This window comes from Lutjanus erythropterus, chromosome 22 (genome assembly GCF_056507025.1).
Source record: "Lutjanus erythropterus isolate fLutEry1 chromosome 22, fLutEry1.hap2, whole genome shotgun sequence".
In the NCBI taxonomy this organism is placed as follows: Eukaryota; Metazoa; Chordata; class Actinopteri; order Lutjaniformes; family Lutjanidae; genus Lutjanus; species Lutjanus erythropterus.
This window is the reverse complement of record NC_139338.1, coordinates 20,306,224-20,329,989: the sequence shown is the minus strand read 5'-3', so window position 1 is coordinate 20,329,989 and position 23,766 is coordinate 20,306,224. Positions and strand designations below refer to the sequence as shown.

Sequence of the window (23,766 nt, the reverse complement as noted above, 5' to 3'; positions counted from 1 at the left end):
CCTTAACTTTAACCAAAATTGGTTTATGAAGTGCATACAGGTGCAGGGTTTTCAGAACCTTCTGTTTTGACCCAAATGTATCCTTCAGCTGTTGGATATTTTCTCTGATTTTGGAAAGCAACCGTTGAAAAGCTGCACAGGCAAAGCGAAAGGGCCACTGGATCCAGAAACTGACCTTGGACGGACATGGAGGGGTATGGTTATGAGCACTTCAGTGCAGATGGAGAGGACAGCCAGCAGGTGGATTATCGGAGAATTGTGGGAGACACTCAGCCCCCACGTACCAATGTTTCATCCCGGGAAGGCGAACATTATGTACGGCAAACCTCACATGGCCATGAAACTGCAGCCCAGAGATACAGCGCCACTCGAATCCAGGCCGGTCTAGGCCCAGAGAGGTGAGTCGCTGGGAAAGTACATGGAGAATGAGTCAACTTTAGACATATCTTAGGCTGTTGAAAAAAAGGTTTTAACTTAAAGAAAAGTTAATACCGATGCAGCCTTAAAATTTTAAGTTGACTGAATTTGAAAAGACAAGCCGAGATATTTTTTTAAATGATTCAAAACAAAGAAACTTTTCTCATCAAATAAACTTCATATTTATTCAGTTTTTCTTGAGAAAACATATTACTCATGCTTCAATATAAAAATAAACTAGTTAAATTAGTTTTAACTTAAAAATGTTAGTGTCCAGGCTGCCTTAAAATGTTAAGTTGACCAAATTTGACAAGTTGAGATCATTTTTAATGTTCCAAAACAAATAAACTTTTTTTGTCAAATAGATTTGAACATGTAAAAGGATATTCTTTTGAAATATTTTTTCATTGGTGTGAGTATGTAACACTCTGGCACTTTAAGTAAGTTTAATTAACTTGAATAAATGAAACTTCTATATTTACGTTAATTTAATGAGAAAAGGTTGATTGATCCCACTAAATAAGATCAGTTTTGGTTCTAAAAAGACACATGTTCAAGTGCAAAAGTAAGAGTAATGCAGAAACAGAAGAACCCTTTCAATAATGTGAACCCTCAATGCCAACATGATGTCCGTCATCTAGCTTTTCACTGGCTGCGCATGTAAATTGACTTCATGCTGTGGGGTCAGTTTACACGTCCACACACTCTTGCATTTAGATCAGTTTGCAAATTCCCTTGAGGTTAAATCCCTTGCTTTGCTTTGGATGATACACTATACTTTTGAGCTGTTTCAAGGTCTTGTATATAATACCTTTGGCTCATGAGCAGATGTTAAAACAACAGAAAAACGGCTCATCTTAAGTTGTCAGGTGCTATTTTTAACCCGGCCCTCCTGCCCCTTGTGTGTACGCCGACAATTCTTCAACGCAACATCAAGGCAGGCACGAGCAGCACGCTGCAGGGAGGATAAACACGGCTGAATCAACCTCTCAGAATAGCTACAATGCATAAAGGAACCACTGACCCATATCTGCAATGACCCACATTTAATTTGACACAAACACAGAGTGGGAAAACAGATCCCCCTGAGTCACCTTGGCAAACATATCTAGGAACCAAAGTTTAATATAGAACAGGAGAGGACTGCGAAGCATATTGGGCTGCAGGGAAGACCACATGGCCCTCTATTGTGTTCAATATCTGAACTGTAATGTAATCTCTGCAAGAAATAATCAATCTATGACTCATTATACAACATGCCCGGAAATCCCAGCCCAGTAGACAACAGGTTAGATTTAAATAAACACCCTCTGATGTAATCCCAGCCGTGAAGCATAATCCCTAACTTCTGACAGAGGGATATACAGTCGTTTTTATTATGCCAACTTCAGCAGCCCCATTACAAATCCAAGAGATTATGCAAGATTATTTAGGGTGACTACTGGACTTAAAGCAAAAAAGCCTTTGATGTAGTTAAAGTCACAAGTTATGTCTCTTTATACCTTTTATTGGTAGTGAAAGGTTTTAATCTGACCTTCTGCTTCATGAAGTTACAGAAGAGGATGATTAAAAAATACTGACAGCCATATTTTTAGTTGTGAGAAAGTGTCAGTGATTACCTGTCATGAGAACTATCAGCGCTGCTGACAGTTCGATGCCAGGAGCAACATGCTGACATTTTGCCAAGTAACGTGAGTGTGCACGTGTGTGCGCTGCATTGGGAGAGTGGTGGTTATATTGCCTCTCCGAAACATTAAGAACTGTCCAACACTAATTTAACTGAAATGATTAACCCACTCTGGAAACTAACTAAAACTAAACTGAGCTGCAAACAAAAATTGTACATGAAACAAAAATAAAAACTAATGAAAAATACAAAACTAAAACTCTGCAGTAACTGATGATGCAAGCTTCAAAAGATGCCACGTCATTCTCCTCAGTGACCTCCTGTATTCTTGGTGAAGCCTAAAATAGAACTGCTTTCTCTTATACTGGTTGAACCTGCTCCTGTTTTCTCAATAAACACTGAGATAAGCTACAATACTTCTTGTTATATCCACTTTTGTACTGTAGTATTAGAAATAAAAGAGACAGTGAATTGGATCCATGTCAAGATTTTGCTAACACTTTGGAATGAGGAATTTCCTGGAGTCATTCTGCAGCCTCCTATCCACAGTTTGTACAACTGATCATGTGAATAAAGTGTGGCTGCTGGTGCTGTTTTACTTAATCCTGTTTAGATGATGTACATGTGACCAAAATTCAAACAGTGCTGATGCTCATAATTAGCATGACCCTCCTCTATGTTCGGCAGAATTAAGACATTAAAAATTTGACTTCAGGAAGACAATCATTTCAACCACATGCATTGGCAAGACGTTGGAAAGAGTTACTTGGCCACATGATTTCTTACTGCAAAGTGTTAAAATGCACCGTCAGGGATTAATATTCAACCCTGTGCATCCACCAAACTCTGCCAAGCACCATCGGCAACTGTCTGTTCAGCAAACAACACATGCAAAATGGTTAATGAAGTACTCACATCCTTTACTTTAGTAAAAGTAGTAATGCAAATGTATAAGTCCTGCATTCAAATTGTTACTTGAATAAAAATACCAAATAATTATCAACAGAATGTCCTTAAAGTTTCAAAAGTACTCATTATTCAGCAATATGACCCGTGTCAGAGGTATGCTAGATATTATAATATTGGATTGCTATGATTGCTTGACTTTTTTTTCACAATTACAGTTGCTTAGTTACAACTGCCCCTACCATTAATGGTGAAACTGATCCTTCCTAAGTCCTGCCCCTTTTTCCTGTGTCCTTTAACAGTTGAACAAACTGGTACCCCAAAGAACCTCGGTCAAATTTCTCTTCTCCTTTCCTGTGTCCTGTATTTAGATGCGCTATGCTTGTCTATGTTGAAAAAAAACCTTTAATTTTGAAGCTGATTAAAAGATGTTGCTGGGAGAAAATATTCCCATTTTAGAAGCTGGAATTCATTCATTCAAAAAAAAAAAAAAATACTTAAAACAATGAATCAATTATCAAAATAGTTTGTGTTTAATAACCAATTATTCAATTAATCACTGCAGCTCTAAGTCACATCTTATGCTAGTTAATGTAAGCAAAACACTAGCTAACTAGCTAGCTAATCTGCATAAATCATTAGCTAGCTAGTTACATCTGACAGCTAATGTTAGCAAATGACAAGCTAGCTAATCTATATCAATGGTTAGCCAGCTAGTTAGATAGTGTTTTGCAAACTTTAAGATACTGACTAAGGTTCAGCTGGGTACCAAGCTACCTCAACTGTAATTGGAGCACAGAGTGAAAATGGACAGGGTGTATGATGGGTCAGTAGTAACAGTCTAACTTCTTGCATTAGATTTAACATTATAGTTTGTTCTTTCTAGTGGAATATAGCAATTGCATTGGTAATTATTGGACATATGTATGTTTCCTATGTCAAAATATGACGTGTATTTAATCTGTGAGTAAAGGAAACTGTCCCCAGTCTCCCCTAACATTCCACCTCTGCCAAAACAAAAATGAGAAAAAAAAATAGTAATAAAAGTAAGGAACTCTAATAACCTACCCACATGAGTCACTGACAATGTACAGATACGTGGATAAACCGGTCCGCCAGCATTTCAGTGATGAAACTTTGAGGGTAACCCACCGCTGTCTTAGCTCACTTAACCCTTTTGGTTCCACATTAGTCCTGAATTCGCAGCAGCGGGTTAAACACGCCTCTGAGAGTGAGTGAGGAGAGGAGAGGGGACGTGACGCTGCTGCTGCTGCGAGTACATAACACCAACACGCACTGTCTACTGCGACAGGCAATCATTCCTCATTCACTTCACCGCTGACCTGTACTTTCACATCTGGGGAGCCACGAACGGCCAGTTTTTCCTTCGAGTTTGTTCTTCGAGGCTGGACGGAAACACTGTGTCTCATCACCGCTTCTTTTCTTTAGCCTGACGTCTGTAGATCCACAGCTGGAAAGTTGCTTGCCTTTGGTCAACGTGGGCATCAGCTCCATAAGGTAGCTAGCTAACGTTACTCGGTCTGGGAAAAGATGATCGAGTTAACGCCAGATGAGAAGATACATATTTTAAAACACAGAGTTTACCTCTTTAAGGATCGGGGAGCTTGCTTTTAGCCTCGGGAGCTTTTTTTCCGTAGGTGAAGCCAAAATTAGCAAACAGCTAATGCTAAATGCTAATGACTGCTCCCACATGTCTGCACGCAGTCTGGACACAGTTCATGTCTTGTTTGCCAAAAGTTCAGATTCATTAAGCTACATTAGTGGATTATTAACACTCCAGCACTCAGTTTGGTAGTGCTAAATTGGGTAACGTTTACCTTCTTGTTCATGCTATTAAAATTTTTAACCTTAGCGACATCTTATAGTTAGTAACAGCTTAAATAACTAAAATAAAAACGCGTAAATTAGGTAATGTTTGTGCTCGTTCAGAGATTATTTCTTGTATCAAACATTGACTAATGTTTTACACGAGATCTCGATTAATTTTAATTAATTTTGCATTTACATCATAGGATTGTGAGGTCCAGTTGTCAATCAGCTTGTTGTTGTAACGGTCGGTCTCTCCAATTCCCGTCGACCTGCTTAAAAGGGAACTCTTGATTTGCGAAACTCTCGCGAGATTTGTACGCGTTTTTCCAAATTTTGTGAATTATAAAAACTAATTATGCGACAATGCTGTGGTTATAATTTGGGTGGATCTTCGGACTAAAAGCGCTTGGTTGGCTTTATGAAAAGATCACGATGTGCGTTAAAATGTGTACTCTCGCGAGATCTTGTGCGAGTATGGGGTCCCTTTCTAGACACAACTAAATCTTCTGGCTAACGGTTTGCTAACATCAACGTTCCAGCTATTCCTTACCCGAGGATAATAGTGTTATAGTTGTTGTAGTGACCATTTAAACAGATATTTATGTTTTATAAACATCCTCGTTTCTTTTCTTTTTTCATTATCTCTCCTGCGCGTTCCTCAGAATATTAGTCTACATATCAACCTGCGTGCAGCACACGGTGATGGCAGGAAGCCCGACCTGAAAGCAACACCAAACTCGCCCCATAACTCTACCTAAATAATGTTGCGCCTGTTCTTGAAAGGGCGTGTTACGGAGTAGAAAAATATTTTAGATCACATCGCATGTAAAAGGAGCCACTCTTTAATTCGGCATGTAGTGAACTCCCAAAACACCACTTATTGTAATAAAATCTCAACTTTTATTTTTGTTTAGTCGTTAGCCTCACAATGTTCCTTTAAAATGCCGTTTTACTGTATAAACAACAAAGATAGGTCTGAAGTAGCGTATCTTGTTAACCACGGGTGTCCAGAGCAAACAGTTCATGTTTGCTAGCTGCTGATAATGTAATGTAGGTCACCGGGACAGTAGCTAGACTTCAGCGCTCGAGTCGAGACAGTAAGACGTTTTGGGCATATCATTGTCTTCTTTGTGCAACGTTTCAGTGATCGTTAACACGCTATTACATTTCCAAATCCAGTTTTTTCGAAGCGAAAGCGTGTAGCGTTAGCTGTAGTCATTCAGTTATATGTTAGTGGGTCACACGGCCATATTATTTTTGCTTCACACGCGGTCGTGTGAGGACTGCTGCATTGTCCTCATGTGCTCGATTTATGCTATGTTTATGATGGCTATATTAAAAATATAGGTGCAGAGACGCAAATTTCTTTTTCTGTGTCGTTTTAAGGGCAAAATCACATGATTTGTACAATGACGTTTTCGTGTTTTTGGCATTTTATGCCCCCTTATGTTAATTGTACCCCGTGATGTGGCTGCACTAGTCTTAAAACGATAATAAATGTGTGCGACAGTGTGACAAGTTCATTACTCCATCATTGTTGTTATTATTGGCTTGTTTCTGCAACCGAAGGAAGGGATTGCATCTTGCACCTGCCGCGCATGCGCATTGACCTGCTGCTGGCTGGGGAATGTTGATGTTGCCATGGTTATGTCTTCCTGTGAGAAGGTCACTAGACTTCTCCCTGCAAAGTGGATGTCTAGTGTGCTTGCAGAGCATCGTTTTGCTCTGTTTAGATCATGGCTGGGCGATATGTCAATAAAATAATTATATTAATATTAGCACTGCAATAATTAATTCATGATGAATTAATCAACTATTTTTGAACCATTTAGATTTTTTTTTATGATGCATTGCACTAGATTAAACTACCCAACAGTATATAAAGTAGTTGGGCACCAGGGACATTGGTGCTTTCACAAAATATTAGCACATTGACATTTTTGACAAATAATGAGGATGTCATAATTTATTGAATATCACAATAAAATGTCTCAATATTGTACCAGACTGTGACAATATCTACTGTGATATTATACTTATTTTATTTTGTAAAATGACTACTGACTGCTGCATTGTTTTTATTTTGTAACTGCACATACACACAATTCAAGCATTCATTGGAAAAGATAATTCATGCCATTTTTCTTTTCACATGCTTAGCTCATGACTAGCTAATTTTATTTTACTTTATCCTTTTTAACCCAAACTGTTTCTGCTTTACTTATTTAATAATCCAATTTTATACAAACAAAAACGTGCACATCAGATTTATTATGTAATAAAGAACATTTTTGCTAGTCATTTTCCTTTTTTTTTCCACTTTACTGTAATGCAGCTGTTAAAACCAAGAAAAGAAAACATTTATGCCATGTCTTAATATAACAATATCCAAAATCTAAGAGGATGTCTAAGCTAATATGTTAACAGTATAATATCCATATGTAACCCAGCTCTGGTTGAGGTTTACATCTGTATGTGAGTGTTGGGCTGCACAGTTGATTGAAGTTACCTCTTTTTCCTCATTTGGCAGCATGGCGGATTACTTGATCAGTGGTGGTACAGGCTACGTCCCTGAAGATGGACTGTCGGCTCAGCAGCTCTTCTCGATCGGAGACGGCCTTACATACAAGTAAGTTGCATCACCCCATCTATGACTTGTTTTTTTCCGAAAATCTCAGCTAAGTAAATTAAATTCATTTAAAGTAAGGTCTTCCTGATTGTAAAACCTCACCTGCGCGCAGTGGTGGGTGAGAAGTGTGCACAGCAGTGCTTTGTAATGGCCAACACATTTTGAACCAGCAGATCTGACCAACAGTGCGTTGTCTCCGATGGTCATACGGCTGAAGAGCTATGCTCTAAAGGAGATGGGTTGACTTACAAGTGAGTAAAACAGTCCTCTTCAAACTGTTTTGAAACTGTGCTGTTTAAAAATCCTCTGTCTCTCAAAATAGTGAATTCATAAGGGGGAAGCAAATGACTGTCTGTTCTAAGGGAACTATTTTTACATGCCAAAATCTCAATCTGGTGCCATGAAAGTGCATGTATGCAGAACATTAGTGGAGGGCTTGTTGAGCTGCTCGGCCTGATCTTGGTCATGGGGATCAAATTTGCTTCCTGTGTACATAACTGCTTTATTAACCCCACCTAACCACAAAGTGCACAACCTGTCTGTGAACGCAACATGCATGACAGAACAGCTCATGCCTTTTCTGTTAATTACCTGCTTAGATAAAACTAATAATTTCTCACCTCACTCAGCTCTGGTAAGCATTCTGGTTATATACCAGCGATGCTTTGTATTTGAACTCATCCTGCTTTTTGACTGAAATTATTTGCTTTACTAATCCATCTAATCACGCTTTTACTTTTTTAATCACAAATAGCAAGAAGCAAAGCATTGTGCAACTCATTTGAAGTGGTTGTTGGGAGCTGAAAAGCTTGTCTTTTCTTTTCCAAAACTTTTTATCACAGTGCTTTGCTTCTTCGTCACAAGTCCTAACAGCAACCGCTGCAGTCAATGCTCAAGATGCCCTCTCAGCGCTCACCGAAAGACCATTAGTTAATGTATTATACTTGTCCACACTGCATCGTCATCTGCACAACAAAACTACATCTATATCTAACTAATTCGAGCCTAGTTTGGAGGTTTTATCAGCTGAAAATTCACAATTTCTTTGCTCTAACCTTGCTACTCTGCTTTACAAAAGCTAATTGAATAGAAAACGTGATGGTGTTTGATTGTGTCCGCGTGTGATTGAATGACCTCTATACACTGTAATGAAGTGCATCACGACTGAAGGGAAGTTTGGCACATGATTGCCTGAATTGACATCATGTGGCTTGCAGGAGGAATTTAGGGTGAATGGGGTCAAATTGAGGATGAAAGAGTCTGCATCACCCTTGTCCAAAATAAGACATAACACAATTTGATTCAATTCAGGGGTCTGCAGTTGACATTGAATGATATCATATATCTCTTTAACACCTTCAATTATGTTTATGTCACCTCACAAAAAGCAACTTCAGCAGTTTTATGGCTGAACTCTTGTAGATATTTGTGACACAGACATACACCCCTATATTTTACTGTAATTGTTTGAGGTAGCGCTCATTTGTGTAGGACTGCAGCAAGTGGTTGTTTTCATCATCTGCTGATTGTTTTCTTCATTAACCAATTGAATGTTTGGTTTTAAAAAATCAGAAAATAATGTCAGTGTTTGTTTTGTCCAACTAATAATCTAAACCTCAAAATTGTTAATAATATATCTAAATTATTGAAATAATCTCCATTTTTGAGGAGCTGGAAGATGTGTTTGTATGAAAAATAACTTAAACAATAATAGAAATAATGAAGTGATTTTCTGTCTAATTGTTTCAGCTGGGCTTTTCATATGTGTTGTGTGCAAAAATCCCCAAAATAAAACAAAAGCAGTCAAATAAATGTGGCATAAAAGAGGAACATATTTCCCTCTGAAATATAGTGTACAGATTATATGGTTAAGGTGACCACAAGTATCTCCAGCGAATTGATCAAGACTTGATAACATGATATTGCTAATTTACCATTTTAGTTTCTTTTCATTTTTGTTTATTGGTGACAGGAAAACGAAAGTAATCTACCCGCAGAGTGAGATACAGACATAGGAAGGCAGAAACGCCTTTGTGAGAGAGCAAACGGCTTCCTGCAGTATTTTAACCTTCAACCAGGTGCAGAAATTCAGTACTTTACTTCTGAACTCCCTGCCTGAATATGCACAGAAATGGGTGAATGATGGATGAGACAAATGGTAGACAGTGTAAAATCCAGCTATGAAAACATCCCTGTAATCCAGTTTAAAAGTGCCTCTTGCGCTGCACCCATCAGACCCCACCATTTAATGACCCGGAAATACCTTAACTCACCTTACCTTATCTTTTCATATCTTAAAGGACAGTTACTTGGCGAACCCAACATCGTAATTTATGAGAACCACAGTCGGCTGCTACAAGAGCACATATTTCTGACGGTTGCTACAACTATAACAGAGTTACTTTAGCAAATCAATCCCTGCTGCTAACTGTAGTGTAATGATAGTTTCCTGTCAACGTCTTCTTCATCCGAATCAAATAAAGTACTGCTTACTCATCAAGATTCACCCTGTTAAACGTGTTGCTACATTCACAAAGCATTTGGCACTATGGCTTCAGCTGGTTTGATGTTTTTGGTTGTGGGCATACTATGACATGCAGGGTTCCTATGAAGTATGAAATTTGCAGGTCTGGATGAGAAGAGTAAAGTGAAATGAGTATGGGAAAAGTATTAATTAATTTCATGGAGTTTGGAGCAGGCAAGGCAGCCAAAAGTTTACCACTGTGTGTGAGAGTGCAGGCCAGAACAAGCAGGAAGTCATCAAATGCGAGGCAAAAAGTATGGTATGCGACTAAATGCATGCACCTACACAGAGCTGCCTGAATGTCACAGCCTGTGTTACAACTCTGTCCCACGTGCCTTTCTGAAGTGCTGCAGGGATGAGTGCTAAATCATGGGTTAGCATATTAGCACTTCGTGTTCCTACACCTTGAAGTCAGTGGGTTTTTGCTTATTTCCCTGAAATAAGGTCTGTGGTTAACACGAGTTTAAGAGCTTTTCATGTTTTGCTCAATGAAATAAAATGTCAGTAAATACACCACTCTTAAATACTGAAGCTTTTACGTTCCTTTTAAAAAGGCGGTTGCTAACAAGTGGCGAAATGTCTGAGACATTAAACTTCATCACGTCGTCAGTTAGTGGCGGCGACACTGAGTCTCCTGACAGTGGGGTAATTCTTTTAAAACATAAGCTTCATACTTCCGACAATTATTTTACGCTTCAAGAATCATAAACGTGGTGGTCACTTGGGAAGATTGTCTTGCTGAAGAAAGCGTTTAATTATCATATACTTTTGTTCACCAGAGTTTACTTTCTGCAGCAGTCCAAAATCCAATTGAAAAATCCCATTGGCTATTTGTGGAAGGAACCGGAGTGGTGCAAACTTCCAGGTTCGCCCAGAAAAATGCATCATCACTGCAGCACTAGAATGAATAAATCCTGACATTCATGAGTAAATATCAGTATCAGAAAAGTAAACAGATTCTCTTTCTGCATAAGAAAACCTGTATGCCTGCATTCATTATTAGTATACGGGGAGGACACTAATACAATATTTGCTCAATATGTTAAGGGAAAATAGTAGGACTGCAACTGATGATTTTTTTTTTCAGAATCGATTGTTCTGCAGGTTATTCTCATGGTTAATTAGGTGTATAAAATTACAAATTGTGAAAAATGCTCATCATTTCTCAGAGCCCAGTGACATCTCCAGATTGGTACCTTCATTAACGACAAAGAAAAGCAGCAAATTATTACATTTAAACAAATCCTTTTCAATGGATGGATGAATGGATTATCTAACTTTTTCTTATTTATATTTGAGACTAAATATAGGGGGGACAAAAAGACAAGACAAGACTGAAAAATCTAGTGAGGTGTCAAAGTCTGGAAATCTGAAATCTCTGCCAGCAGAGGTAGACCAGCAAAAACACTGCTTAGCATCATACATTATTGTCCACACGTAACATTCAAATAAAAACCATAATAAGGCATCACCAAGCCAGTGTTTTCTTAAGCATTCAAAGCCAACACAATGAGCTCTGGCGCAGCACTGACCCTGAGTCAGTAGGTGCAGCCTGTGTGCTGCAGCTGAGGTTTGTGGCTGCTGTTAAATGCTAACAGATGTCTGCTGGGCTTCCTGCTTCATCCCATGCTGATGTTTGTGGGTGTTTTGGACCCTAAAGTGAAGGGGAGAACAAACAGGACTCCTCCCTGGAAATGTCCCATCTAGTTAGTGCGACTATTTTAGACCATCCTTGTCCCCACCCACTCTGAGGCAGCAGAAATCTGTTGTAATCAGCCCTCTACCTTCACTGTCAACTCCAGTTCTCATTTAAGCTCTGTCATGTCCACCTGCACTGCTCACCTGTCTCACATGTTCTTGCTCTGTACTCTTCCTCCCAGTTTCCTCCATCCACACTGCACACAAAGCTTCCCTTCTTCCTCCATCTTTCCGTCTGTCTCTCGCCTGTTTTCACACCCATCTGCAGAAAACCACAAAATACATAGAGACTCGGGTCGAAAAACAAACTCACCATTCCTGTGTCTCGCTCCTGCCCCCCCCCCACTTCATCTCCTTCTATCTCTCATTGTGTTTACACAGACCAAGAGCTGAAAGAGGTTAACTGTAGCTTTTTACCAAAGTGCAGGACGTGCTTAGTGTCTGTACTCGGCCACGATGCCACTTTGGCAATATTTTGGGAACAGTGAAGAGGCATAAGAAACATCCAACATTAGATTGCAGACTCTAAACTTTGTACCTTATCCTAGTTTAATTTTTTAAAAGGAAGAAAGGGCACAACTGTGATTCGAACTAGGTTGGAATGCTGTGTAAAACAGAAATATAAACAGAATGCATTTTTTAACCTAAAGTTGATAAGATATTTTATGTTCAAGCTGATAAACTTTATTTTTTTATATATATTTATATACACTGAATTTGCATTCTGGTTTACACAGCGTAGCTACTTTTTTGGAATCATGGTTGCAGAAAGATCAGACTATACTAATTAAATGTCTAACGAATATTTAATTCAAAGATTCATTGAAGCTGATCTGATCTGTTTTTACTCGGTTATTGATGTAAAACACGATCTTTTCAAGTAGTCTTCTCATTTCATCGCTTTTCAAGTCACCCTGTTTACTGTGAGCTATTTATAATGTCGGAAAACATTTTCACCCCCTGCTTTGCTTGGAGATATTTGCAGAAGTTATCATAAATATTAGTTATTCATGTTGGTTAAAACATGAGGAACTCTTTAGCCTCTGGTGCTTTTAATGCAGTTTGTGTGTACGCAGCAGTTCTCACATCGCCCCTCACTTTGCATTTTGTTTATGTCTTTCAGTGACTTCCTGATTTTACCTGGCTTCATCGACTTTACCTCAGACGAAGTGGTGAGTACACATGCGACATCCAATCATGGATACTCATGATCGCCAAAACAGGACGTCAAGAACAACACTAGCCCAAAGAATTACCCACAACAGCTCCATGCACATATAGCTTCTTATCAGCAGCGTTCCTATACTCTTTTGAAATTTTTATTCAAGAACTTTTCAAGCATTTTTAAGGTGCAGTTTCAAGCTTTTCCAGCACCTTAAAGTTGTAGGGTTGACAAATAGGCTCCTAATAAGGAGAAAGGCCTATTGTTTCATATGATATGTAATTGTCCAAAACTGCAAGCATTTTTTATTTTATCAACAATTATTAAAGAAAACATTCACTTAGATCCTAAGTTATGTATTCTGAATTGTATGGGTGATAAAAAGACACTGCCGGAGCCGGCGCTGATGTCAAAGTCTCTGTGTCTTTGCTTCATGCGACAATATCTTAACATCATTTTCTGTTTATAATTGTTATTTCATATCACAATCCAAGTCATATCCATAACATCAACTCTGATGGAGTGCTGAGCAAAGTTTTTGTGGAAAACAAAGAGATGGAAAACTGGTTTGTAATTATAGATTTTAAAATTACTCGTGCTAATTAGCGGGGCTCCGCGGGCAGACATGGCGCTTCACCAAAAACATCTCTAGATGGATGGTAGGGTGCAGATTCTGGAGATAATATCAGCATTGGAAAAAACCAATCATTGATCATGCCTTTAGTTGGCACAGGCCTGTATGTATTCAAGAGTACAAAAGGATATGGGAGGTCTGTTTGTTCCAGAGGACTGTCACGCTTAAAGGTAGAATTATTAGGATTTGTCCAAGCTGTTTTTGAAAGATGAGCCATCATTTCTTCAGCTTCTTTCACACCCCTCCATCATGGTAATCATACAACGTGGCAGTGTCAGCAGACAGAGCATTCCTGGCAGAGCCGCAGTCTAAACCATCAGCCTTATTGCAGTGAAACAAGCCTCCTTCTGCTCCAGACTCATTTTTTATAATCGCTGCTCTTACAAAAGCAGTCTTGTTTTCGCCTGTTTAAAACCGTCTGCATCATTTCTTCTCCCCCTGCCGCCCTGCTATTTTTGCAGCGTGTGGTCACTCTCCGGCTGCTCCCTCACCCTTGTGTTTACATTTGCGTCTGGTCGGTTGCTCATCCACCTCTCTCAGCAGATGACGGCAGAGTTAATCTCTGGGCTTTACATGAAATCCCTCTCTTCTGCTTCCTCCATCCGAGAAGGTTTTAATTTAATTGATATCTATAATCTCTCCCCGTTGCTCTCAGAGTTATAAAGAGAGCTTCGGTTGCTGTGAGAGATGCTTGCCTGCCTCGCTGCGTTGTCATGGGTCAGTTGTCTCCGTAGACTCTTGGACCTTGCCCTAGATTTTCACTGGATAGTGAGCCCATTCAAGCTTGAATAACACAAATGCTTTTACATTTGGCCTGAGTCACAACTTTGAATAGAGTATTTATGTTCACACAGTGAGTCCGATCCACTGAGTCAAATTTATAGTCTACTTTCTAGTTGTTGTGCACTTCTATAAGGTGTGAGGAGCACAGGGTTCTTACGGAAACACTTGAATTTTAATGTCTGAAAAGTGCTTGGATTTTGGATAGAGTGCTTGAAAGTGCTTGTAATTCCATTGCTTTCATAATAAATCACCATCTGACTGAGTAGTTTAGATTAAAAAAAAAGATGAAGAAAGCCTGATTGCATTTGCAATTTGTGTTTAAAAAAAACAGCAACAAAGTTCACTTACTTCTCTCCTAAAAGCATAAAGTTTACATGTTTTTCTCTTTAAAAAAAAAGCATAAAAGCGTACATATTGTGTTTAAAAAGTGTACACTTTAAATATTTTTGTTAAAAAGTTTTAAAGTGCTTGAATGTGACTTTGGAGAAGATGTAGGAGCCACGTGTGCGTAGAGGTGATGTGGGAAATTCTTCGGGCTCGCGATGTTCTTGACATTCGCTCCTAACTCTCAGTTGAATTTAGCAGGTTAGTGCAGTCATGCTCTCTAAATGGAGGAGTGTTGTCAGCTGATTTGCGCCACCTTCACTGTGAACCCCTGAGAAAAGCCTCCGTAGTTTATGTCTGTCACAGATAAGGAGGAAGAGCCTTGACACCATGCAGCTCATTTGCTGGATTCCCATGTGTGAGGAATGTCATTATTTTCACAGACACAGCTGAAGATAAGAAAAACCTGGTGCTGGCTGTCGTGGGAAGATGTAAAATTTGAATGTGGCTGTTTGAGATGCAGTAGTACTCATTTCCATTTTCAAGAGTTTCGGGTTTCTGTACCTGAAAGGAAGGACAGTGTTTTTGATGGACTTTAGGGCTGCAGGTTATTGTACAAAAAATTGTACATTGTACAAACATTGTAATCATGATAAGATTCATGATTAGTGGGAATAATCAAGTTTAATTTTCACAAAATAAAAACAAAAATAATGAATTCATGATGATGTATCATTTTGTACCAAGCAAACACGTTTTTTTACATCTGGTGAACAGGATTTGTAGGACAGGGCATCTCAGTAGAAACGCTGTTTTGTCACACATTTTTCCTTTATCAAAAAATTGCAGGGTATTACAATTGGCCATTTTGTAATTTTGGTCGTGTATTATTATAGTTTTCAAACATCCCATATCACAGACAAACACTTATTGACACAGTCGAGCTAAAATTATGTACATTTTTGTGCTTAAATGGGCCTCATTGGCTCCCTGTCATTTGAGGTTATGTGTCAGTGACACCACTGAGGAGCATAAACCACTTGAGGCCACAACTGTCTCTGCTACACTAAGTTCAGTCTGCCCCCTGGTGGCTCTTCAACAGAAGCAAACTCCTACTCGAGTAAACCCCTCTGGAGTCTGAAGGCATTTCACAATTGTGCTTCAAGTTTTTAATAAACTTAAATCAAAATTTTTTTTTAGACGTTTTTACCCACTTACATTGTCGTTTTTTTCAATCAAACAGAAATCAAAATATAGCTGAAAAGTATAATTTTGTTTCCCCCCCCCTTTATTCAGTAAAGTGAGAGATCATACTCCCGTTTCTGCCAGGAGACTTCCCATTTAATTTTTTTATTTAGTTAAACACAACTTTAGCTTTGAACTAGCTAGAAGTGTTTTTTTTTTATTGCTCCCCACTCACAATCATTTTTTTAATCAGGCAAATGTAAATCCCAGCTAGAATGTTTATTAAAATTGAGTTGCCCTCTTTCTTTTTTTGTCTCTCAGGACCTGACATCGGCGCTGACCAGGAAGATCACACTGAAGACTCCGCTCATCTCCTCCCCCATGGACACCGTCACAGAGTCGGCCATGGCCATCGCTATGGCGGTAAGACTCTTCGCTTCACTGCTGACAAACTGAGACCAATTTTCATTTGCTGCTTAATTCTAATTATTCCTTTTGAATATGGTAGCTTATGGGAGGCATCGGCATCATTCACCACAACTGCACACCAGAGTTCCAGGCCAATGAGGTCCGCAAGGTCAAGGTAAATGAAGATTATATGTAGTTAAAAGATCTTTTTTTTTTCAAGATATTCTTTGTTTTTTATGTTAAACACAGCATTTTGTAGTTAAATCAGATGCTCATTATCATGTTTGGTTATTGTAGTAACACTAGTAGTAGAATTATTATTGATTAAATGTCTTGTTGTCGTCACATGATTCACTCAAACACATATACATACCAAAAGTACTACTAACCTTCACAAACCTTACTAAACTCACATAAACCACACACTGACCTTTCTTGTTATCTTGTCCCTGTATAGATCATGGTAATATTCTTCCATCTGTGTGTATGTGTGTTTTTTGTGTGTGTTATTGTGTGTTTTATGTTTTGGTGTTTGCTTATTAATGTTCTGGGTTTTTTTTTAACTGTTGTATGTCCTGTGTGTGGCGTTGGGTTTGGCGCTTCTTTTGCTGTTTTGCACACATTAAAGAGAAAAAAAAAGATAATAATTCTGTTTGGTTTGGTTTTCTCTTGGTTTGCAGAGGTTTGAGCAGGGTTTTATCACAGACCCAGTGGTGATGAGTCCGCGCCACACAGTTGGGGACGTGTTTGAGGCCAAAGTAAGACACGGCTTCTCTGGTATTCCTGTCACAGAGACGGGCAAGATGGGCAGCAAGCTGGTGGGCATCGTCACCTCCAGAGATATCGACTTCCTTTCTGAGAAAGACCACGACAAACCTCTGGAGGAGGTGTGTATTTCCACTTTATATCCATCCATTAAAAATGTTAACGTTACTTATTTGATTTTTTTTTTTTAACATTGAAATTATGCTTGTCATCTCCCAGGCCATGACAAAGAGGGATGAGCTGGTCGTGGCTCCAGCTGGTGTTACATTGAAAGAAGCCAATGATATTCTGCAGCGCAGTAAAAAAGGTGACTAAAAGTTCACGCCTGACAGCAGCTTTTCTAGTTGGATTTTGTTCTCATGTAATTTAATAACCTCTTCCTTTTCTACTCTGTAACCAGGCAAGCTTCCCATTGTAAATAATAATGATGAGCTGGTGGCCATTATTGCCCGGACGGATCTGAAGAAGAACAGGGACTACCCACTGGCCTCCAAAGACTCCCGCAAACAGCTGCTGTGCGGCGCCGCCATCGGCACCAGGGAGGACGATAAATACAGACTGGACCTGTTGGTGCAGGCTGGAGTTGATGTCGTCGTACTGGTGGGTATTTGTGTAGATGAAAATCTTGTCACTGGTGCCAGTCTTAGGGTTTTTCTTTTTATCTTTTGACCCAGATCTTAAAAAATGGCAGGCCTCAAAAGCACACCAATGTCAACTGATGATGTGCAGCCATATCAAAAACACGATCACTTTTGATATCCTCTGTTGTTGGGGTGTGGATTACGGTTTTTGCAGGTCCTTACAAAGTCCAAAATCCAATATTCTGAATTTTAGGCTTTAAAATGTCTTTATAGTTGCTTCAGCTTCATTCTGTTTAGGGAAACTTTGTTTTGATCATGCTGTAACAACTCCATTTCCAGTATGGAAGTGAGATGGGTCTTAAATTGAATTCATAATGGTCTTAAAAAGCCTTAAATTTAACTTAATGGACCCTGCAGAAACCCTGGTTGAGGTGGTTGAGGGGGTGCTATCTGCAGTGGAAAACGAAGTAGAGAAAAGAACCTGGTGCCAAAAGCGAGTAGAGTTGAGCTGCACCATGCAGTGGAAACCTGGCATTAAGTAATAGTTCAAGAAGAGGTTCTCTAAAAATACATGAAACTAGAAACTGTAATCAGTTCCACTGGTAAACAGGAAGTGTGGGAGAGTGTTGAAACAGTGGAACATAATACATCATGTATGTGAACTTAGTGGGAACTTAGTGTTATTCTAGAATTGAGTTTATATAAACTTAAATCTTTCATGAAGGTTTGTGAAAGTATTGGCTAAATGTACATTATTTTGCCTGTGTGTGTACAATGTATGCATCCCTTAATGTCTGTTATCTGCTAAGACTGCTGAATCCTCAGGTCCAACACCATTTTACTGAAATCATGCATGTTTTTGCATCTTCAGGACTCGTCACAAGGCAACTCGGTGTATCAGATCAACATGATAAATTATATTAAACAGAAGTATCCAGATTTGCAAGTGGTAGGAGGAAATGGTGAGTTTGCTGTTGTTATTGTTGCCATTATTAAATTGACATGTCAGTGGAAATAAAGTGTGAGTCGCTGTACACATGGCACTCCTCGCTCTCTTATGTCAATGCAAAATAACAGTTTGCACATGTTTACTGAGCCTTTTTCATTCTGCTCTCCTTCACTCACAGTGGTTACAGCAGCTCAGGCCAAGAATCTGATCGATGCGGGTGTCGATGCTCTGAGAGTCGGGATGGGCTGCGGCTCCATCTGCATCACACAGGAAGGTACGCACCCTTGTTTTTCAACGCTTGTTCAATCTCCTTTACACAGTGACAATATAATTTCTTTTTCTCAGTACCAGAAAAGCAGAAATTGAATGGTCAGTCATGTCTTTCCATACAAAAAAGCAATAAAACTACTAGCTTATAATTTAAATATAGAGAAAATATATAAATAAATCTTTATTTGTAGCACGAGTCCTGCCTGTACTTGTTCATAACCTGGCTCTGGGCTACAGCGAGAGGAAAAGGCTATCAGTTGCTAACGGTAACAGATACCCTGAGACCGCTCCTAGTTGTCATGGTGATCTGCCAAGGCCCCATTCCGGGTTGCCATGGGGACCGGCCTCTCATGCTCAGACTGGGTCACGTTCACCAACAAGAACAGAAGAGACGTGCTGCAGCCAAAGGACATGAACACAATATAATATCTCATAACATCTCCGTTGGCGAAACAGACACTGATTTTTATGTCACGAGCCGTTTTCTGTTTGTCCTGAGGGTCTGATCTGACTTACCTGATCTTGTTTCCATGGCAGTCATGTCAGACTTGTTTTCTACCTTGTAGTCATGGCATGTGGGCGGCCCCAGGGGACCTCGGTGTACAAGGTGGCGGAGTACGCCAGGCGCTTCGGCGTGCCAGTCATCGCTGACGGTGGCATTCAGACCGTGGGGCATGTGGTGAAGGCTCTGTCTCTCGGAGCATCGACTGGTGAGAGTTCAAAAATGATTTCTTAATCTAATGGCCATAATTCATACTTTGATTCTTATTAATCAAAGGGAAAAAAATCCAGTTTTCATAACAGTAAAGCTGTTTGTTGCAGCAGAGGGGAGGTTAGATTAGGTAATACAATAACACAGACAATTCTCTCCCACTCCAGTTATGATGGGCTCGTTGCTAGCGGCAACCACTGAGGCTCCAGGAGAGTATTTCTTCTCAGACGGTGTACGGCTGAAAAAGTACCGCGGTATGGGCTCACTGGACGCTATGGAGAAGAGCACCAGCAGCCAGAAACGCTATTTTAGGTATGTAGGAGGCGAAAAGTAGTTAAAAGCCAAACTGCAATGCTGCGACTCTATTGGAGGAATAATTATTGATTGATATTGTTTCCACAGTGAGGGTGACAAGGTGAAGGTAGCCCAGGGTGTGTCAGGCTCGGTCCAGGATAAGGGCTCCATCCACAAGTTTGTACCGTACCTGATAGCTGGTATCCAACATGGCTGCCAGGACATCGGGGCAAAGAGTCTGTCTGTCCTCCGGTGAGTAGCGTGTGTGTGAAATACTGCTTATAACACAGAGATAAACTTTAGTGTATGTTAAACTTTACAATGTTTCTATCTTTCTCAGTTCCATGATGTACTCTGGAGAGCTGAAGTTTGAAAAGAGGACCATGTCTGCACAGGTGGAGGGGGGGGTTCATGGACTCCACTCGTAAGTGCAAAAACACACACAGACCATTACAGTAAAGGGGTGGGGTTGTGTGAGGTTCTTACCGACAGTCGGTGTATTACCTACAGTAGGTGACAGTCAGCATGCCCTCAGTTAGAAGCAGAGGGGCCCCAGCACAGAAGCTAAGCAATGAACTGCTGTGCACAGAGTCGGCAACAAAAGGTATTTTGGCCACTTAAAACGGCCCATTTCTAAAAATCTATATCAGTATAGCTTGTGTCCCTCTCTGCTTCTCCTAAGTGGGGGCAAACTGTCCATAAGTGCCTCATACAACCCTACAAAAAATAATCTGAACTGTCCCTTTAAACCATACATTTGGATACTTGCCATAACACATAGGTAGGGTACACTTTGTTCTTGGACAGTGAAACCTGTCGTCTGTTTTGTTTCACTGGCCTTAAAGAGGTTGTTTTTCAGTGAGAGCTGCAGGTTATTTAATCTACCGGTCCCAGAAGCAGGACTGGAAACTTTAAAATGTGGTTTCTTTGTTGACTCTCAGATGATTTCATCATTGCGTTGCTAAGGAACAGCTTGGCTCCAAATATTACTGTACTTCCTGTTAGGGGTTGGAATTAGCAAACACTGCAGTGCAAGATAAACCTCCTCTGTAGCTGCAAGAAAAAAGGCACCAAAGAGTATTAACATTTTCACTTCCTATTATTATTATTAGCTTAACAAGCTACAAGATTTCAATGACTACATCCACAAAATGGCCACTGAAATTTTGCATATAATATTCAATCTGAGCATTTCAGTTTCTAAACTATTAAATTTGTGCTGGTACTAAAATAGCTCCATAGTCTTGCATTTAACTTACTGATTTATGACACCACCTTGAATTTGCTGAGTCATAGTTTGCGTGGTTGTAGCAGAAAAACTTCCTTATATCAGATCAGTTGGGGCTGATTTCTCTCGCCCTTTTTTCTCCACAGTTACGAGAAGCGGCTTTACTGAACGGGGCGGGGATCAGAGTGCGGACAAGCAGTGCACGTGACATACCCAATCTAACAGTGACCAAATGTTAAAATCGCCACTTCTGCTAAAAACAAAAAAAGAAAAAGAAAAGAAAAGAAACGCACCAACCACTACACTCTCTCCTCCCTCCTCTGCATCGAATCCACCGTTACCCACTCTGTCCGATCCAAGCTGGCTGCTTTGGGGAGGAAAGAGGCAACGTAGCGAGAAGTGAGAACCTCCAAACTGACACCCAACTCTCTGAACACCTGGGATTTTGCACTCAAGAAGCGGCGCATCAGGGTTTTTGGAATGACATCCACACCTGTATCTTGAGTATGCAGCCAATCCCAACTGTGTGTGTGTGTGTGTGTGTGTGTGTGTGTTGATAGCAGTGAGAATGAACTGTGTGCGTGTGTTTGGTGAACTCTCGAGTATGTGAAGTAGTTTAAAAACTTGTATTGGGACAAACAAAGTGAAGGTGCACTGTGTTTATGTGTCCTGTTAATATTAGTGAGTCTAAAACAGCCATGGTGCAGATCCCATCAGCATCTTTTTTTGGGATCCACGCTTACCAGCAGCACGCTCCCCGTCGGATGCCTCTCACATCGCAGTTCTGAAACACACGAGTGCAGAAAACAAGACGAAACACTTGTCTCTCTATGTGCAGTGTGTCTGTTAATGGCTATCTTACCTTTTTGTTCAAGTCAACACAGGTTCAAGCTACTTAAAGACAAGTAGCTGCTTAAATTTCAGCGCATATTGTTTACTTCCTGTGTTGTGGATCCTGAGGTACGAGGTAGTGGCCACGACAATTATTCTGTATCCTTCAGTGTCACCCAGAACCCACGGTCTTGACTACTGTGGACGTTCATCTCCCTTTCAAAGACAACTTGAGCCAAATAATCAGTGTCCCATCTCAGTGCATATGTTGAGGGAAGGGACCAAAAGCTGAAGAATCAGTTGAAAAAAGCTAAACTAAAATGTATCAAATCAATCAAAAATAGTTCAGAATGAGCCCGTAATTTGAATACTTTTGGATAAAAAAACTTTATATTGAACCTGTATAGTCTTGGGGGCGTTGAATTGAGCATGAAGTGTTTTTTGATATGCATGTTTGTTTTTTCACTAAGCTAAACATGGCTATATTTATATTCTGCTTTATTGTAATTGCATACATACTGCCAAGTGTATTTAACACTTCCTCTGACACTCTTCTTTTGTAACTTCAAAACCAAATTGGTGCAACAAGTTGCTTGTTGTCACCTGTTCAGTCCTGCGTTCTCGCAGTGTGGCATAGGTTCTTCTATAGGTTTGTTTTATTTCTGACTTTGTTTCTGACTATTTTTTCTGTTTCTTTGTTCCCATTCCTGACTTTTATTGTTTCCTTTTTCCCCCCATTTCTGCCTCTTTTTGTTCCTTTTTACCCATTTCTGACTTTTTTTTATTTTTTTTTACCGGAGATATGCCTTGCAATGAGGATGGATAAAAGGCTGCACAGCTCAGTGAAAAACACATAATGCTACACACCTTCTCGCCTCCTTTTCTTACTTTGAAACAGCATCGCTGTGTTTCTTATCATTCAGCTTATGTAGGAGTATGCTTTTCTAACATTTTCGTACTGGATGTCCATTTTTGCCAGATGTAATTTTTCTTTTTTTAATAAAAAGTCCCAGATTGCAAGAGTTGAGTTGCTTTCTCTAACATGCTAAATGTACTTCTTTACCCTGCACAGGGTTACTAACAAAAGCCTTGCAGTTGGACTAAATTGCAAGAAAATGTACATGAAATTATATGGAGAAATATATGCCTATATTCAGTTGGAAATGACAGCTGCTTGTTTTCCCATCTAAAGAGAAAATTCAGGTTTATAAAATGTCTTACTTGTAAAGTACTGAGTCCTGTGTGTCCATCTAGAAAGCACAAATATAGTGTTAAACAGTGAGACATTAGGTTTACATTTTTTTAGTGTTGCACTTTTTTATAATTTCAGCTTCAGTATATTGCAATATGTTGCCAGAACACGGTGAGAGCTTCTGCAACCAGCAACCAAAACAATAAGTGCATTTTAGATGGATGGAAGAGACTCAGTATTCAATAAATCCACGAGGGGTTTTTGAGGAACATCACTTAAGAATATGTTTACAGTAAAACACTCTACAGAGGAAAGTTGCTTTTGCTGTTCAATATGGTAAAGAAGAATAAAAAAAAATCAAACTGTGTGGGCTACTGTCTTATTGAACACGAATGTCACTGAAAGTTCAGTAAAAGACACCGAATGTTATAAAACAAAACTTTATTAAACAATGTGTAGAGCACAGTTATGTCTGAACATAAATAAATTAGTAAGCCGGTCATAGGAGATGCTGTCAGTCAGTGTGTTTTGAAGCACAAATGTAGGAGGATAAAGGTAACATAGTGTGCATGTGACCAGTAGAGGGCAGCACTGCATCATAACTGCATATAAGAACTGTGGCATATTGATATGGAGAGCTTATAGTTTGACAAACTTAATTCTGATCCCATTTATCCAACATGAGATTTAATGACGATGATATTCTGAGTTTGAAAGGGTTCAGTAGTATTTAATAAGTGCTTAATTCAGTCACAGTACTATCTATTTAATTGGAATGTTGGAATGCAATAAAAACATTTGTACAAATAAATTCCTG

The 23,766-nt window shown here is 39.5% G+C and overlaps 1 protein-coding gene across 7 annotated transcripts; it reads left to right on the top strand.

The window, feature by feature from the left end:
• The first annotated feature begins 89 nt into the window (after window positions 1-89).
• On the top strand, window positions 90-23,314 carry impdh1b (IMP (inosine 5'-monophosphate) dehydrogenase 1b). 7 transcript variants are annotated; one of them, XM_084710475.1, is made up of 16 exons: window positions 90-398; window positions 7,311-7,409; window positions 7,580-7,660; window positions 12,755-12,803; window positions 16,041-16,142; window positions 16,228-16,302; window positions 16,808-17,014; window positions 17,112-17,199; window positions 17,293-17,492; window positions 18,345-18,435; window positions 18,601-18,696; window positions 19,259-19,402; window positions 19,572-19,716; window positions 19,807-19,950; window positions 20,039-20,122; window positions 21,073-23,314. In XM_084710475.1, the coding sequence occupies exons 1-16, from the start codon at window positions 187-189 to the stop codon at window positions 21,092-21,094; spliced, it is 1,839 nt and encodes a 612-aa protein (XP_084566601.1). In that variant the 5' UTR covers window positions 90-186; the 3' UTR covers window positions 21,095-23,314. The 7 variants fall into 7 exon arrangements, with proteins under 7 accessions (XP_084566601.1, XP_084566602.1, XP_084566603.1 ...); XM_084710476.1 differs by having other exon boundaries at window positions 92-398; window positions 7,583-7,660; XM_084710480.1 differs by lacking the exon at window positions 90-398 and adding an exon at window positions 4,153-4,468 and having other exon boundaries at window positions 7,583-7,660.
• The last annotated feature ends 452 nt before the right edge of the window (window positions 23,315-23,766 follow it).